Source organism: Coffea eugenioides, chromosome 2 (assembly GCF_003713205.1).
Source record: "Coffea eugenioides isolate CCC68of chromosome 2, Ceug_1.0, whole genome shotgun sequence".
NCBI classification, from domain to species: Eukaryota; Viridiplantae; Streptophyta; class Magnoliopsida; order Gentianales; family Rubiaceae; genus Coffea; species Coffea eugenioides.
Window position 1 is genome coordinate 33,211,195 of NC_040036.1, and position 19,468 is coordinate 33,230,662.

The 19,468-nt window shown below is 34.7% G+C and overlaps 1 protein-coding gene across 1 annotated transcript; it reads right to left on the reverse strand.

The window, feature by feature from the left end:
- Nucleotides 1–4,154: 4,154 nt before the first annotated feature.
- On the reverse strand, nt 4,155–7,622 carry LOC113763987 (protein STRICTOSIDINE SYNTHASE-LIKE 2-like). The gene is made up of 3 exons (XM_027307998.1): nt 7,319–7,622; nt 6,080–6,346; nt 4,155–4,761 (listed from the first exon to the last, which is right to left on the reverse strand). Exons 1-3 carry the CDS (start codon nt 7,591–7,593, stop codon nt 4,281–4,283), a joined length of 1,023 nt encoding a protein of 340 aa, XP_027163799.1. The 5' UTR covers nt 7,594–7,622; the 3' UTR covers nt 4,155–4,280.
- Nucleotides 7,623–19,468: the final 11,846 nt, after the last annotated feature.

Below are 19,468 nucleotides of genomic sequence, written 5' to 3' on the forward strand. Positions count from 1 at the left end.
AGGTTCTTCGCTAGAGAGACCATGGTAAGAAGGTAAGAGTTGAATCAACCCCGACTTCAGTTCGAAAGCAGTATTCTCAGCCTAAGCGGGGAATGTGATGCATAAGGGCTGGTGAGTCAGATCCGGGGCAGCCAGCTCCCTCAATGTTTGGTTGTTGGCCATGCTTACTTCGTCTTCCGCTGACTCGTTTGCAACAAATAAGTGCCCTTCTTTTTGCCTCTTGGTCTCTTGCCTCTGCCTACGCGCTGCCTTCTCAACCTCAGGGTCGTATACTAATTCACCTGTGCGAGAAGAACGGGGCATAAACTAGCAAAAGTACCAAGAAGAAAAAAAATAAAAATAAAATAAAAACTGAATTTGAAAAGAAACAAATAATCCAAATGCCAGCTCCCCGGCAACGGCGCCAAAAATTGACAGGTGCCGAACCTGTGCAATAATAATTACTAAAAAGTCCTAATTACCACCTCAATTAAATAATTATAGAACAAATCCAAGTACTGGAGCAGGGACCCTAGGTGTGCAATGGGTTACTTGATTCACCCTGTTCCCGAAGAGTTTGCTTGATCCGATATACCGGATTCGTCTATAAAAATACTAATTTTGTATACAATGGCAAGTAGGGTCGATTCCACAGGGAGCAGGTAGGAAATTATTTCTTTCCAAACTAAAAGCACGAAATTGGGGGATTTTCAATGGGTGGCAAATAAAAATAAAATAAAATAGAACAAACAAAATTCAAAACTAACTCACAAAGCACAATTCACTAAAAATAGCAATTTATAAAAGTTCTACCCAAAAGATCAACTGCTCAGGCACGGTCCAATTAAATGCTCATCGATGCAAAGATATTTCATCCATTTATCACTAGGTTGGTTATAGCCATCAATAAGCTCTGACAACCAGCTCTTCCTTACTTTTTCGACAGTCAAGGTACGACCATTGACTGCTTCTCTAACTAGATAACAACCCTAGGTACGACCGTAGGAATTTAATTACCCATGAACAATTAATTCAGGAAACGCACGAATAGCAATAAATTGGGAGAAATAATGAAGATTCGGTTAGATCTCACAGATGTGATGGACCGCGCCCTCGCGCCAACCTTTGGGTAGAGGGGAGAATTAGCCGCTCCTCATCATGTCAAGCTCACGCAATTTAATTGATTTCATCCCCGCAAACATCAAAGAATCTGGATTGGTGAAGTAGCGCAGATAGAAAAAGTGAAAAGTCTCGCTTGACTCTGCGTGGGAGTCCGTACTGGATTCCCCAAGTTCAATGCCAAAACCAACGGAAGTTGAATAAATTCGAAAACGAAAAGCGAAGGAGTCAGACGCAGACGCCAAAAACAAGGGAAAGAAAAGTCTTCTGTGTCTGACCCTATTCGGCCGCAGAAGAAACAAAAGAAAAACAAAAGCGTCTAACAAGTTTCACAAAAAGGTAAAACTAAGGCTAAAAGTAGTGATGCTTTGAATCTTGCTTTTTCCTTTCTTTCTAGCCGCCGCAGGAACTCTCAGACGTTTGACCCAATTCAAAAGCTAGCCTTTTGGAGTTTTTATCCCATGCTTCTCGCGGTTCACGTGGGCCGCAGTCCGGCTTTCGGTTTCGTCCACCTTCTAAGGCGTGGCCACGCCCTGAGACGAAAAGTCTTCTGGAAATTTACCCCGCGAGATCATTTTTCATGCCTACCACCTACAATTCACACAGATATCGAATATGAGTGAAATTCCAATTCTTAGTACCGTGAATAGCCAAAATTAGGACAAAATAACAGTGCAAAATACGCCAAATAACCGTTCTATCAATCTCAGAGCTTTTATTCCAGAGATGCTCCTTTTGCTTAGATAGGAGGTTAGATTCTAGATGTGAATTGATTAGTGATTATGCTTTAGGCATATTTCAAGATGAGGAATGGATCAATCCTCAGTGTGTCTAACACTTTTTGTATAGAACTATTTGAGCCTTTGCTCATATAAGTGTACATCTTTTGCCAATCAATACAAAATCTACCGTTGCAGAAAAAAATATCTAGCAATCTAAAAAATTGTTGACTCTTAGGAGCTTCTTTTCTTGACTCTTAGCAAGGAAGAAATACATTATTGGAGGGTGAGTTTAATTCTTGGCTAGAAAAACAACTTTTTCTTCTCTTTCTTCTCTAACTTAGCTTAGTGTAGTTTAGATCTAGTTTTATTTTCTTGAAAAAACTTGAAAAAATCTTAATATAGCAATGTATTTTTTATAGCAATGGAGATGATGAAACTTGGAAATCTTGTTTCTTCACTTGAATGAGCATTTCTTCCTCTTTACTCGCTTTGTTGTTTCATTTGATAATGATTAATTTTATGATCTTTTTGAATGTGTTTCATAATACTTTTGAGTCAATTTGTAGATTGATTAGTATAAGTTGTTCATTTTTTATTTTAATTTGTACCTTGAGTAATAGATGAATTAGTTGTGATTTTATCATTTAACTTGTAAAATCTCTTTGTTTTTTTAGGTAAAATGATCAAGTTTAATTGGAAATGAAATGGTGATCTAACAAAGCAAAGTTTGAGAAGTCATAACAATGTCTAAAAGAGGTGGGGCAATTGAAGAATGTTTCTTTAAAAAGAAAAAAAAAATCCTCGAGGGTTATTCAGTGGATTCTGCAAGGGATTATGGGCAGAATGTTAACTTCAAAAAGAAAAGCAGAGAATTACATGCTCTGCATAATCCCTGGAAGAATCCCTCGAGGGATTAGTCACGACTGCAATTTGCCAACTTACATGACTTTTGTTTCTTTTTCTATATTTGACAAGACACAAAGGGACAACTTGTACCAACTTTTGGTGGATTTAGAAACTTATTTTGTTGACTCTTAGCAAGAAAGAAACGCATTATTGGGGGGAAAGATTACTTCTTGGCCAAAAACAAGAACAACTTCTTCTTCTCTTTCCTCGCTAACTTAGTTTAGTGTAGTTTTAGATCTAGTTTTTATTTTTCTTAAAGAACCTGAAGAACTCTTAGTGTAACAAAGTATTTTTTATGGCAATGAAAATGATGAAACTTGAAAATCTTGTTTTTTCACTTGAATAAATAGTTCTTTCTCTTTACTCTCTTTATTGTTTCATTAATGCTTAGTTACATTGAATATTTGAGTTTTATTGTTAAATCTACTATGTCTAGCTAAATTTTCTTGTTCTAGGGATAAATGAAACTATTTGTGCCTTAATTATGATTGAATCAAGTTGATTATTGCTATATCTACTTGCTAGTTCATCTATTCTTGGTTTAACACTTGTGAATGTTTGATTGCTATTTGCAAACCATGATAGTTGTTGTTAATCTATGAATATAGTTGACAATGATGGAAATGGAATATGTGGAGCCTAAGGAGTTGGCAGACGAAAGTAATGGTACACTTAGGTGGATGTTTTTGGCATTTATAGATCTAGATTAAGTCTTCACTTGTGACTTCAGCACGAAAGTAGGGAAACTATAGTGGTGGCTAGATGGCAAGAGCGAGTTCCGATGGTTTGAGTGAAATGCATCCATAGCAAGACAAGTGCATTAGTGATCATTGATTATTTTATCCATAATTAGGTACATTTAGTAGATTCTATACCCTAAAACATTTGTGTTTAGTTGACTTTCTATAATTTGTTAATTTTTGTTACATTGTTTTAGCACTGTGGTTATTTTATTTAGTTAAAAAATTTTGATTAATTTAGATAACAAAGTGAGTTAAAAGTCTTAATACTTGGAAATGATTCTCGTGAAATCGATTCTAACTCCCTAGTAATACGAACTATGACCTGCATACTTACAGTAAAGGAGGAAATTATGTTAAAATTTAGCATGTACGTTAGAACCTTGTCAACTGCTTTAAGCCATGTTACAGTTTGTCTTTAGTAGTTTCAAGACTTTATAGCGTAAAGGTATCCATGAAGATAATGCAAAATGATCATCACCTATGTCTTGAAATAATTTTAGCATCTTTTTATTTTTAGAGCTTTTAGGTGGTAGATGTTATATGTCATTTTCAAAAAGAGTGAAGTGTTTGAAGCATTTTATCGAATGCCAAAATCATTAGCTATGTAAAAATACCACAAAGAAAGTAAAAGGTTTGACATTCCTTTGTTTGAAAAGAGCAGAAACGTTGTTAAATAGTGAAGCAATTCAACGATGATAAACAAATTTGACACTGTTTTGTCTTTATTGAAAAAGAAAAAAGTACTAAAAGGTTCTTGCAATAACCAATTAAGTGATAGAACACTTGAGATAATGCAAATTTTTCAACTGGCCTAGCTATAGATTTTTAGCTTGGCAACATAAGGTTCTGTGAAAGATCCTATCCATAAATTTTTATTCTGTTCATTCACATCGCTACCATATCGCCATGCCTCTCCATTTCCAGCCTCCAATATCTTCAATATATCACCATTTTGACTCAATTTAACTATCGATCCATAAGGATTAACCTTGGTATACAGTGATATAACTGCAACCCAAAATTCACCCTTTTGGTTTCTTTTGATGTTATCTGGCCTTCCTGGAAGTTTTGCAAAGATTTCAACTGTACCAGCTTTTGATGGCTCAAGGCAGTACTTCAGTATTCTAGAATTTGTAGTTTCAGCAACTAGCAGAAAATCGCCGTTTTTGCTTAGTGCCACCCCATTTGGAAGCATGAGATTATTGAGTAGAACTGTTGCTTGATTAGTTTTTGGATCAAACTTTAATAATCTTCCCGATTTATCCCCTGTACTTATCACTGAAGCGGAATCTCTGAAATTTGGAGCACAATAATTAGTGTTACTGATGTTGAGTATAGAAGAATAATAGACAGATAATCTAAACCAAAAAATATTATATATATATATATATGAGCAACAAAGTATTTCCTTAAATAGTTGTGACTGAGTGATGAGACTCAAGACATTCTAATCCTAGATCATTGTGCTTAGGCATATCAATGGGTAAGGTCTGGATTGGATCATTTAATTCAGATCTAGACACATTAAATTTAGTTAAATCCAGACCCATAAGGGTCTGGAAAGATAAGTCCAAACCTAAACCCTCATGGATTTGGGTATCCAATGAGTATCCGTTGTATTTTTCTAAACACACTAAAGTAAAAATATATTAAAAATATATAGATTTAAAAAAAAAAATAAACACCATCCGAATTTTATTTTCAAATAATAAAATTAATATTCAAGAAGTTGAATGCAATATTATGAACTGAAAAAATGACTATTATCGACTGCTTCTATTTATTTTTAAAATTTAGCTATATTTACGTCCAATCTTTTATTTGTTTGCCTTTACTTTTTTTCCTTTTTCTAAAAAAGTTTGTACTAATTACAATGTTAACTAGGATTAGTTTGAAATAAGAAAACAATCATGAAATCTTACTATATTCAATCCAATGACCATAGAATATTAAAATTTTTATAAATTTATATATATAATTTAATTATATATATATATATATATAGGTTTGGGTAAGGTCTGATATGGGTTTGAATTTGGATATAGATTATAGAAAATCAAATACTATCCAGACCCATAACTCTTTTATAGGATCTAGGTCTGGATAGCATCTGGATAGTGTCTGAATTTGATAAATTAAATTCAAACCCTACCAAAGTACATTGGATCCAGGTTGGATCTAGATAAGATCCGATCAATTGATGTGTCTAATTGTGCTATTTGAACAAGCATTCGAATTAATAGGAGGCTAAGCCAGGAAGGAATTTTTGTATTGTCAACTGGTGACACGATTCTAGTTGAGCTTTTAAAACCTTTTTTTTTTCAATTTTTCTTGCAAGGAAAGGATAGAATTCAAGAAGCGTGGAACTTTTAAATCCTAAGTCCAAATTTTAAACTCCAAATGTCATCCTCTACGTGTAATTGGTTTCTGACGAACAAGTGTCTTACTTACGGCTTTGATAATGCAAGTAGTTTAAAATCCATATTTTGTTGAACAAACTTTTGTTCATAATGCAAGAAAGTTTAAACTCTTAGCTGTTCGGCTATATTACTGCTTGTTGGGTAGGGCCGTAAGGAAATAGTATCCTTCAAGGAATGTAGTATCCATTACCTTACTGAATATATAGTGCTACTGTCCGTGAAATATACTACGCCACTATCTTGATCAACAACTACATCGTTGGTGAATTTGAAAGGAACTCCTTCAGCTTCATTTGCCAATGGCGTAGCCAATCCGCCATTAGGACCTACAACCAGAAGGCCCTTATAAGCATCTGCAATGTACAACTTACCAGACTTCCGATTGAAACTTAGACCTAACGGCAGGCCACATCTTGACTCGGTGGGAATATGATCTTGCGGACCTTCACAACCATTTCTGTTTCAAAACAGATCATCATTTAATTGTCTTGGACAAAAACCAAGAGCACTAAATAAAACAAGGATTGATTTTGTACATACTGAGCACTTTATATTTTGGTACAAAAATATGGTTGGAGAGAAAAAAAAAAATGTTTCAACAGTTTACCATTATAGGGGCAACTCTATCCTTTACATGGTTCAAAATATAATCAAAGTTTCATGGATTTTTTTTGTTTTCTTCATTATTTAGTCGATGAATTTCTTAAACCTACCATGAGTTACATAACATGTAATGTAATCACAAAAGAGAATGTGGTGGAGGGGTTGTGACGTGGGACGGAAAAAGTCAAGGTGTGGCCCAATGATAAATGCCAAATTAAGTTTAATATCGCCTAGAAATTTTTTTTCTTCATCTAATTAGATTTAGTATCAATTAGGAAATATTTTCCTTCTTTCTAACTAGATGTAATATTTATTGGAAATATATCCCGGTCCTTTTGATGTATTCCACGTTCTTCTGACGTAAATCAAACAATATGATAAATTCATTAACAATTCCTCCCTTGCAAGAACAAAAAAAAAAACACAATCTATTATAAATTCATCCATTTGACAATGTATTTTGTGGATTTTGTTTACTGCCAAGTTTTTTTTTTAATCCTTTTCTTAGTAGAAAAATAGTGAAACGTAAGAAGTCAAAAGGGAAAGAAATAATTTGAATCCAAAACTTCAAAGCCTCCGGACTTATTGCAACAAAGCTGGGGTTGCTTTTGTCATGCATTATTTACACCAAACAGAAACTAGGACTTCTTGTCGATCTATGTTTCCAGCTACGCTAATTCAGAAATGCAAAAAATTGTTTTGCAATTTTAGTCTCCAGGTTGTCATGGTCGAAATCGATATGTACAAATACTCAAAGTTGGAAAAATATTGGGATAGCGGTTGCGGATTCTTTGTCACAAAAAGATGTTGGGAAAATTATTCTTACCTGTTCGGAGTTGTTATAGCAAAATTGGTCCAACGCCTCTCGCTGGAAAGCCACCTGATTATCCGGCCATCGGAAATGCCAGTGTATGGGCCGCCACCGTATCTATCAAACACCACACTCTCGGGTCCAGTGGCATTGATAATGGGAAATTTTTCAGACCCTAGAATCTGACAATCTTTTGGTCCAGGACTACAACTCACGACTTCAAAACCAACTGAGATTGATACCGCTATGGCAAGAATGGTGGAAGCTGCCCAAAAGAGCTCTGAACCCATGGACTTCGGGAAGGTACCTCGAATGAAAATCTAAAGGCGGTCGGAAGTGTTTGTTTGCCTTTGGGGTCAGACTATCAGCTCGAAATACTTATAGGAAAGTTTGTATATGGAAGGGTCAAAGGAAAACCAAAAAGTCCACAGTATGGTAGGATAGTTCGACTTTTAAATTCTCCTCTCTTATTGTCAAGTAATTTCTTAATTACGTAATTCTTTTAATAGAAAAAGGGAGGAATTTCATTAACTATCAATTAAAACCGTTTATTAATATTGGAGTTCTTTTGGATCTATTTTGATAGATCTCATCATTAATATTGGAGTTCGAAACCGTTTATTAGCAAAAACTGTTTATTAACAATCCGTTGATGAAAACTATTCTTTATAAAAAAAAAAACCAAAAAAATTTTGGAGGATCACTCCACCAAATCCCAATGGGAAAAGTCTGCAATCGGATCAGGATATCAGCAAAAGACAGAGATTAGTTTTAACGGAAGAAACAATCAAAATTACACTCCAGCCAACAAAAGTTTTTTTTTAAAAAAAAAAATACTCCATCTTCATCTTATATTATTCTTTTACACTATTGAGAAACAACCATATCTTCCCCTTATATTATTCTTGCACAATTTCCGTTGGATGAGTTGGAAACATGAAGAACTTATTAAAAAAAAAAATTGAATTATCACTTCCCATATGATATGAATTCATTTGTCTAATGGATAAAAATCAAAGCTTATCATCGATTGAAATGTTTAAGCAGTTTGTATTAGATTATATTGTTGCTTGGACAAACAAAGTTTAAGAACGTCACAATTACTATTTAGGCCGGCTTGCATATGGGCTGTCTATTTAAACATTAAGCATTAAAATCCACGAGATGTTTAAAGGAAAAAAATGACGAAAAGATTCAAAATCTTACTATAGGCTGGCTTGGAAAACTTTTTTTTTTTTTTTTTGCCTTTTTTGAAAAATGCTAACTTTGTCTAACAAAGCTAAAAAAGACAAATTAGTTACTTAAGGGCCTTCTTGGTAATGTTGGTATCATTTCTTTCCTATTTTCTACTATAAACCAAATAGAAAACTTATACAGTATTTAATGAAAAAACTGAAAATGTGTTTCATTCGTAACACCAAGCACCTGTGATTAAATGCTATTTATCAATTTGGGATAATTTCATAAACCTCCCCTGAGGTTTTATGAAATATCACCTAGCTCCCTTGAGGTTTTCAAAATCTCACTTAGCACCCCTTGAATTGACATTTTGGTAACATTGGAAGCCCTTCTAACCAAAAGTAATATTAAAAAATTCATGTTTGAGGAGAGAGATTATTTTAGTGCCTTTAATACCCTTAGGCTATAAAAAAAATGAACATTTTACAAACCAAGAAAAAAAAGTACTAAATTGGAACCATCTTAAAAGTGAGGAGATGAAAATTGGTAAGATTTTATGTTACAACCAATAGTCACTTCTACAGTAGGAAGAGTTAGGTCCCGTTTGGAACTTGAGTTTTTTGAGAGTTTGTCTAAAACATTACTGTAGATCACTATAGAAGTTGTAAAAAAAATTTTATAAGACAGAAAAACTTTTTTCCTTTTCATTTTCAACAAATTTCCTTTTATTTTTTCTTATTTTTTATTTTTTTATTTTTTTTCCTTTCTTTCTTTTTTCTTTTCCTCCCCCACCTTCCGCCTTCTTCTCCTCCCTCTTCCCTTCCTCTTCCCCTTCCCTCCCATGTTCCCTCTCCCGAAACTGCCAATGAAGTAGCAAATAGAGAACTTTTTTTTTCTTTTTTTTTTTTGCATTTTTTCTCTCCTCATCTCCAACTCTTTATCTCTCCCTCCCCCGCCACCTCTCTTCTCCCTCTCCCCTTCCCTCACCTGGGGTCTAGCCGAATCCCTTTACAGAAGCTTGAATTTTCCCTCTTAGGTGCAGCACCCAATTGCTTGAATTCCCACCTCGCTGAGAGGATTAGCATACAAGGACAAAGCAACAACAGAAATTCCCACCTTCGATTTGCATTTTTTTCTCTCCCTCTCTTGCCAGACAAAGCAGCAACAGAATTTTTTTTTCAATTTTCCCTCTTCCCCCCTCCTCCCCTTTCCTCGCCACCCTCATCCTCCCTCGGTGCGATCTGGTCTTATGACCAGATCAATCAGAGGGGAAGGGTGGTGGGGGAGAGAGAGAGGGGAAGAAAAAAACGGGGAGAGTCAGATCGGATAAAGGGGGAGGAAGAGGGGGAGAGGGAGAAAAGGGGAAAAAAACAAGAAGACTGACGCCAGAAGAGGGGATCGGCGCTGGAACCGGCAGCGGAGGTGACGGCCGGCGATAAAGGTGGTGGTGGGTTAGGGTGGGGGAGGAAGAAGAAGAAAAAGGGAAGGGAATTTTTTTTGCGTGTTTTGGATATTTTGAAGTATGTAGTTAAAAAACTTTTGTGAAGGTTTTTGGAGTTCCTGTAGCAAAAGTTGTTAAAAAATTAGTTTTATACAAACTTGGTAAAAAACCAAGGTTCCAAAAAGGCCCTTAGTAAAAGCAAACACTATTTTTTAAACTATTTCTACAAATAGAACCCTTCATAATGTTCAAGGTAATTAGCATGTAAAATCATACATTTGAGCAAAAAAACTTAGTAATAGATGAAATTCAACTTTAATATCATACAAAAAATTTACTCAAAATAGACAGACCTTTTTTTTATAGGTGTGAAATATGAAAATTTTATTATACAAAAAATCAGAATTTGAAAAACTATTCGGAGTTTCAATTACTTTATTACTCTTGCGCTCTACACGAATAAGAATAAATAAATAAAGTTGTGAAACACCAAAAAATGGAAAAAATAAAAAGAACCTGCTTCTATTCTTCTCCAAATGCATAGAATATTTCATTGACACTTGCAATTCAATTATACATATATACATATATATATATATATATATATATGTATGTTTGTATAGACATTGTTAAAGAAAAGTAGGAAATTTAGAAAAAGAAAAACAAGTTTAGAAAATTTAAATATAAGGGTATTATTGACAATTCATCACCTTTGATATTAGAGTATGGCTTTGCTATCACTTCAAGGGTGATAAGTGAGATTTTGAAAAGTTTAGGGGAGTTAGATGATATTTCATGAAACCGCAAGGGAGGTTTCTGAAATTATCCCTATCAATTTATGGGATGCAACTGAAATTTACAACACCAGTTGGTGCGTTAAGACGGCGTGCTCTGAAAGGCGTATTGGGTTTTGTGTGAGGGTAGGGGGAGGGTGGGTAGGCTTGTTAGTAGGACCAGCTAGCACGAATTCAAGCCATTTAGCCTGCTGAAATAGGGTTAGGCTTCACTTGAATTAGGATTGGACCGAGTTTGGATCTACAGTTAGTGCCAAATTAAAAATAAAGTTGGGTTGGACCAAATTAGGTTCAACCTAAATGAGGCTTGACAAGATTAATTAATAACATCAAATGCTTGCAAATGAATGTTTGGCACTCCCATTTTTTAGGTCTTTTAGAGGGCCAAATTTTTTTTCTAAAACATCACTTATGTAATCATCTAAAACACAAGGCCAGTTAGGATGGTGTGTTTTAAAGAAGTTTGTCAAAATTTTTATTGTGATTTACTGTAGAATTTTTACAATAACTTTCATATTGTTTGAGTATTGAGAAGATGGTTGTAAAACCCAACCACCGACTGCCATCACACCAACTCCATACTGCCAGCAATCTCCATCACAATATCATACCCATCGCAGACAGGGCAGGGACGGTCATCAGAAGGACCGTCCCTAAACAGTGCACGGCCAGGATTTGGCCCAAAAAATTTGTACGATCCAAATCACTTCTTGTACCTCGTTTTTAACGTGTGTGGGGCCCACAAAATGTTGTTCTAAAATTACATGTTGTGCAAATAAAGTTATGCCATGTAAAAAACAAAGTTACGCGGTGTGCAAAATGCACAAAACCGCTAGAAACGGTTGCACCTGCAATCGTTCTTGCCCGTGGTCCCACACGCATCCCCTCTCCTAGCCTACCACCTACGCCTACAAACAACCTTACTACCACTCCTACCATCCAACTCTTTTTCCTTCTCCTCCCCTTCTCAACCTTTTCTCGCCTCCTGTTCCTCCTGTTCCTCTTTTTCCTTCTCCTTGCCTCCTCATTCCATTCTCCCCACTCTACTATAAATCAAATAGAAAACTTATACAGTATTTAATGAAAAAACTTAAAATGTGTTTCATTCGTAACACCAAGTACCTATGATTAAATGCTATTTATCAGTTTATGGGATGCAACTGAAATTTACTACACCAGTTGGTGCGTTAAGACGGCGTGCTCTGAAAGGCATATAGGGTTTTGTGTGAGGGTAGGGTGAGGGTGGGTAGGCTTGTTAGTGGGACCAGCAAGCACGAATTCAAGCCATTTAGCCTGCTGAAATAAGGTTAGGCTTCACTTGAATTAGGGTCGGACCGAGTTTGGATCTAAAGTTGGTGCCAAATTAAAAATAAAGTTGGGTTGGACCAAATTAGGTTCAACCTAAATGAGGCTTGACAAGATTAATTAATAACATCAAATGCTAATGGATGTTTGGCACTCCCATTTTTGAGGTATTATAGAGGGCCAAATTTTTTTCTAAAACATCACTTGTGTAATCATCTAAAACACAAGGCCAGCTAGGATGGTGTGTTTTAAAGAAGTTTGTCAAAATTTTTATTGTGATTTACTGTAGAATTTTTACAAGAACTTTCATATTTTTTGAGTATTGAGAGGATGGTTGTAAAACCCAACCACCGACTGCCATCACACCTACTCCATACTGCCAGCAATCTCCATCACAATATCACACCAATCCCCTCTCCTAGCCTGCCACCTACGCCTACAAACAACCTTACTACCACTCCTACCATCCAACTCTTTTTCCTTCTCCTTGCCTCCTCATTCCATTCTCGCCACTCTTTCTCCTCATCCTCCTCTTCTTCTCCCCCTACCTCTTTATCCTCCCTCCAGCATCTTCTTCTTCCCCAACTACTGCTATTTCTCAACCAAATCAAGGAGGGAGGGAAAAGGGTGGGCCGGAGAGAGAGTATGGAGCTAAGAGAGGAAAGAAAGAAGGAGAAGTAGGTGGAAGAAATAAAGGATAAGGCAAGAAAGAGGAAGAGAGGGAAAGAAAAAAGGCACGTGACAATGGTGGGGGAGGAAACAGCAGTGGCGGATGATAGTAGTAATAGGGAAAGTAGTAACGAAGGGATGGCAACGGTGGTAGTTCGGATATGTTTTTCTAGTGTATTTTTTAAAAATTTATTGGTTTTTTAAAGGATAATTGTAGATGGATCCATATGGATTAGATTTTTTTAGGATTTTTAAAATAACTATACTATAACATTGTATTTTTAAAAATTTCTACTTTAGAAGAGTCCACATAGGTTAGGTGTTTTGAAAATGTATTTTAGAGTGCTTTTAAAATTTGAAATTTTATTAGAGTATTTTTAAAAATTTATTAAATATTCACTACCATTATAAGCTACCTCCTACCACCGCCCTTTCCTTACTCCCCCTCTACTGCCATCACCATTCCTCCTCCTTCTCTATTCTCCTTCTTCCTCTTCCTCCCCCTCCCTCCTCCATCTTTCTCCTTCTTTCCCCACCTCTCCCATCTCTTCCCCTCTTTTGGGGAGAGAGGAGGAAAGGAAGAGAAAAAGGGACAAGAGATGAGCGGGAATGGTGGTGGCAATAGAAAAGGGAGGGTGGTGTGTGATGGATGAAAGAAGAAAAAGGTGGTCTGATTTATTTTATTTTTTAAAATTTTTAAATATTTTGTTAGGTATATTTGAAATTGTTGTATAAGGAGTATGTTATTATAATATTGTATTTGAAAATTTTGATTAAAAAATAAGGCAATCTACACCAATCCAAAGTTTTAGAAAAAAATTTGTCCTTCTAAAATAGGCCTAAGTACCCGACAAGTTTTAGAAAAGCATTAAAAAAGAACATTAAAAAGACCACCACCAATACCAACACTTCACCACCACTGCCACCCTCTACCACCACCGCCACCGTCTACCACCATCGCTTTCCTCCCTTTTACTCCTCTAATGACTTTCTCTCTCCCTCCTCCTTCTTCCTTTTCCCTTCCCTTCGTCCTCTCCTTTTCTCCTCCCTCCTCCTTCCTTTCTTCCTGTGATCTCCGTTCCCCATAGAAAATTCAAGCTAGTCGGATCTTGACTTGATGTGTACTTGAATAAATGACCTCAGATAAGGCCTCAAACACACGTGAGATTTCAAGGCTTGACTTTGGACTGGCATGTATGACCTTTTTGTTGCATGGGCTTTGGTGTAATAGAAATACAATGTAATAAAGGATGGAAATTATGTGGAAATAAGAATAAATGATATACATCTTTGATCTATTAAAATTTATATTTAGAAAACAACCATGTTTAATGCTCGAAAAACAATCCTGATTCTTATAAACGTTTCTCGATTTCGTAAAATACAAAAACTTTAATAAACACGAAACCTAAACGTAATTTTATGGCCCTTTAGTTCCAATATTTTACTCCATTAGATATATTTGACATGGAATATACAGTAGAAGTTGCAATGTACATAATTATAGATGTGCAAGAAAAGATGCTTCATTACTGGACAAGTTGGCATGATTACCTAAAAATGACTCTCGTATCATCATAGTCACCATAATTTTGAGAGTTACATACATGCACAAAATCGTACTTTTACCTTCAAATACTTGAGATATTAACAAAATCAAAATTTTCACTTCTAACGCCTTGAGATATTAAAAAATAAAATATTATTAAAAATTTAAGGACAAGGAGAGATACAAGCAGAAATTTACCAATTAAAGCATATTTTGGGGCATTCAACCATATATTGTTTTGATGCAAGCATCATTTCTAACGGCGATTAATGTACAAGAGACAATTGTTTATTTGATAAAAGTTTTGATATTTAAGGGGTTGACTGTAATTTGGTCAAAAGTTAAAGGGTTTGTTTGATAATTTAATCAAATCTCAAGGAAGGTAAATGTAGTTAACATTTAAATTCAAATGATAACAGAAATAATGAACAAGTATAGGTGACATAACGTGTATCTAAAGCTTCATACTTAGGTGTAATAACAAATAGGGTTACAAATTAAATTAGCAATTGCAAAACAATAAAACAAAAATTCAAATATAAAAAGAATGATAGCAAAGTATTAAAAATTATAGCTTTCTTCACTCCATTTCCAAAGGGTGGTGGTCTTTGGCAAGAGTATCAAATAGTGAGACTTTTGAAAGAATGTTGTTAGTGAATGTAATCTTTAAAAAGTTATGCAGTGAATGCAACTTTTTGAGGAATAAATGCTTAAAAAAATTAAAACACGCATTCTATGATGCAACTTTTAAGGAAACATTGCATTAAGCAAATACGTGTTTCATCCTTTAGGATGAGGTATGAAAACTATTGCCTTTTGAGAAGTTCTTTTAAAAGGGGGCAAATAGTCTATTTGACCCTCAAACTTTAACAATATTGTAATTTTAGCCCTCTAATTATAATTTGTATTTTTTTAGACCTTGAACTATTAAAAATATATATTTATAGCTCTTTTATCAATTTGAACCGTGAAATCTAACTAGCTCAAAATGATGTCATTTTGATTTTTTTTCCTCCAATTGAGTCCTAATTGATACAACTATTGACCACCGGCAACAGCTATTGACCATTGTTGATTGAGAGTTGACCATTACTTTATCATTGTCAAAATTTGATCAAATTGTATCCAACACTTCGGTTTTGACATGGATTCCAAATTTAAATGAATTTCAGTAAATAAGAGTATATCTTGAGTCAAAGACGATAGTTCTATTATCATATTACACATCATTTACCAATTCTTTTGAATTTTATACTAAAATGTTACTTGGAGCATGAAGAGTTCAAATCAACAAAGAATTTGGCATGAAATACTCCGAACTTTTTTAATTCAATTTTGCACCATCTAAGCTTTTTTCAATTAATTCAAGACCCAGTAGATGTCAAATTTTTCAATACTTTATACGGATGAACTACTCATATTATGAAGATTCTAGATATATGACATACATATTCTAATTTATGTTCAATTAAAAGCCCTAATTTGTAGTTGCTCTATTTTCAATTCTAACAGAGAAAACTTTCTATTTTGCTTTGTATGTGGCAGGTGATGCTCTTTCCATCAATTTTAACACCTCAAACTGACAAAAAGGCTATTAGTATTAGGGGTGGCAATTTCCGACACGACCTAAAATACGACATAAACCTAACACGAAATTAATGGGTTTGGGTTGAGGTTTTTCCGGTTCGAGTCATAATCAAGTCGAACTCGAAAAGAAAGCGGGTCGACTTCGAATCAACCCATGGGTGACCCGATATGACCCGATAACCCGTTTATGAATTAAAAATAATTTAATAAACATAAAAATTATTTTATCTAATTAAACTAAGTTATTCTTTTTTTCCAAAGGCATTAATCACTTAATCCTAAATGAATTTATTTAACTTGTGTGAAGTTGAAATTATTATATTTGGACAAATAATGTATTATATTATTTTTTACTTTTATACTGTTTTAATTTATTTTATATTTGGTTTGGGATAAAACACTTTTACGGTGTTTTAATTTATTTTAGATTTGGTTTGGGATTATTTATTTAAAATTTTATTACTTGATTATGTAATTAGTCTTGTGCGAAATTGGTTTTATTAGAAATTACAGTAGTAAATTAATAAATTTAAAATAAGTTTCGGGTCATTTCGGATCGACCCGAAATTTTCGAGTTTGGATAAGGTATTCTAACCTAACCCGTTTCGGGTTGGCGGGTCCGGTTTGGGTCAGTGTGTTTTCTGTTATATCTTGGTCTCAACCCGACCCGTCAACCCGATTTGGACCCGATTGCCACCCCTAATTAGTATGCATTTTAATATAGGGACCAAAAGTATAGAACCCAAAATTAAAATATTAAAAGTATAAAATCATTAAAGTTTGATTGGCCAAATAAGCTTTTCTGCCTTTTAAAAACCCACATCTTTGAGAATTAACTCCTCCACACGCATTAAGACCTCTTTCCTGGTTCCTAGGGTAAGCTGGCAAGTTCATTGTTATCTTCTACAAGCATTGCTCTTATGGTTAGATTTGTCCTTGGACGGGGAAGACTACAATTTTGTGTGGGTGGGCTTGAGATTTTCAAGACTATTGACGTTTTTTGAAGACAGACTCCGACTTCCTTTGATTTTATCTAATCAAATATCTTCAATTTCGTGCAATTACTATGTATAAGCTACAAACCACATGTCATATCTGCTACTCACAAAGTTACCTCATCCTGTGCCGATCAAGGTTACATCATTTTATGTGAATTTAGAAGAAAACAATTACAAAATCACAAAATTCATCGTTGTATGTTCTGTAGATTAATTTTTTCAAAGATATCTGGCAATTTTTCTATGTTTTGCTTCATATTCGATAATCCGAAAAGTCAAAACAAAAGATTCAAAAACTCCTGTTTGTTAATACACAGAGTGCGGACCTAACCAAGAAGTGCTATGCGTCTAAAGTCTAGACGAGTCATAATTGGAGCTTTTAAACCTAGGCTGGATAGGCTAATGGTTATTTTCATTTTTCAACAATTCTACTAGTAGGAGAGCTTCTAGTTCGATAGCATAGGATGCATTTTTCCTTCACCTACTTAAAAGTGTACTTGCTTTATTTATTTATTTTAGTAGGCAGAGTTGGTTAAAGAAGCTATGAGGAAAAAAGGCATTTGAATGTAAAACCTCTAATTTTCTTTTTCCTTCACTTTCTCGGCAGTTAAGAGTATACTTCCATATCTATATATTTTGGTCCTCTAAAGCGTCTATTATAGCTCTTACTTTTCTTTCTTTTCCCCTGATGTTGATTAGTTATTCTAAGCTTTCCGATAGTTGCCCATATGCTCCATAATTTTTCAAAGTGCAACAGTCTTTCCTAAGATTTGTGATAGTTTTTAGATAAATCCAGCCTGCTACTTTTGAATAATTGTGAACTTATGAGGTTTCTAATCAAGTTGCTAACGGTCTTCTCTACTGTTGATCCTGGAAAACAGCAAAAAAAAATTAAAAAAAATTAAAAGTTGCTTGCAATTAATGTCAAAAGTGCCCTGATTAAGAAAGTCTTGATCCAGTGTTAAGGTTGAAATCTTAAGTTCAGATTCTCCTTCGCCCTCTTACTTCTTAAATCCCACTCTTTTCTAACTAAACAAAAAATTATTAAAAAAAATTGCACTAGTAGAGAGTATGATTGAGTGCACTTGAAGTATAGTTAACTTGAATGAACCTCCTTTCCCCTCTTACTTCTTAAATCCTTCTCTTTTCTTACTAAACAAAAAATTATTTTAAAAAATTGCACTAATAGAGAGTATGACTAAGTGGACTTGAAGTTTTGTGTACTTGAATGAACGACAGTTGCATGACTTCAAAGAAATCTCAAAGAACAACAAGAGCAGTAATGAAAAACATAACAAATTTCAAGGGCAATGGGTTCTTTTGGTGATACTAAGCAAGACAAAGGAGATTTGGAAGAAGTGCCGGTACTAATATTATAATTCTAATGCTAGAACTAGTCAAAATTTGTGAGTTTTTAGTGGACAACAAAATTATTAAGTTATCTTGTAAAATGGTAGAAATTAAGAGGTTATGCCATTATTGTATCCCGAAGTTATTGCATGTAATCACCAGTTGCAGCACAAAAAATGGTTCTTTCGGTTTGATCAACACTTAACGTGAAAGTGAAGGAATTTTTTTGGTGTCGCCCAATCAAACATTGTGAAGTTGGACTTGAGGTTTACTCATCCTTTTTCCCTTTTCCTGTTTTGAGCGGACTTGAGGGAATTTGAAGTAGGACCTGAGGAACTAAGGAAACCTAAAAGATGAGTTAGGTCATGTGCCACCTCCCAAATCAGTAAGGCAAATGCTATTTGGATGTAGCATACAAATGTGAATGGTATCTAAGTTTGAACTTTGAACATGATATGAGGCCAGGACCGGTGTATTCATGCAATCCATTAGGGTCTTGGGAGGAGGGCTACGGGATTTTATGGCTAAAAGAGTTTAGTCGGTTGGACTCCAAATATTTGGCAAGCAAAGAAAATGGTTGGAATTGACATGCATGACTAAAGCAATAGTTGGAGTTGACCTTACAGTATAAAGAGTCTCATTAGTCAATGGTGTGAAATGTGAATGGACTTCTTGAAGGACTCATGATATCAATTATCAAAGACTCAAAAGCTGCATGATTAGGTTTCTGAAACTATCCCTTTAGATTATTATTGTGTTTCCAAGACCAATGGTGTAGAACAAGCCTTGAACTTCAACGTTCAAGGGGTGGGGTCAATTCCAAGTTCTTTTTCCTTCAAATATGCTCAAAAAAGTTATCCAAATTTTTGGAACTGAGTCTGTTTGAACTACTTTGATGAGCCCAAAACTTGGACCACTTTAAATTATTCATATTGTTTAGTGCTCACATCCAACTAAATTGGCTTGTCACATTCTTCGTTCAAAGTATTGGGATATTATATAGTGGAAAATCATTTGATATGACTACAAAGTGATCACTTAGGCTTGTCAGGATTTTTGTCAAAGTCCTTTTGTTAAGTCTAGAAAAACTAGGATGAAGAAAAGGACAGATCTAAAATGGAGCAACCTATTCCCACAATTGAAAGGAAAGGAAAAAAAATCAAGCAAAAAAGAACACAAAAAAGAAAGAAAGAAAGAAAGCATTGGGAAGCATGCTCTCATGAAACATTTATGTATAAAGTGGTCTTGCTAAAGAAGAGAGATGCTAAAATCTTCTTTAAAATTAGGTTCTAT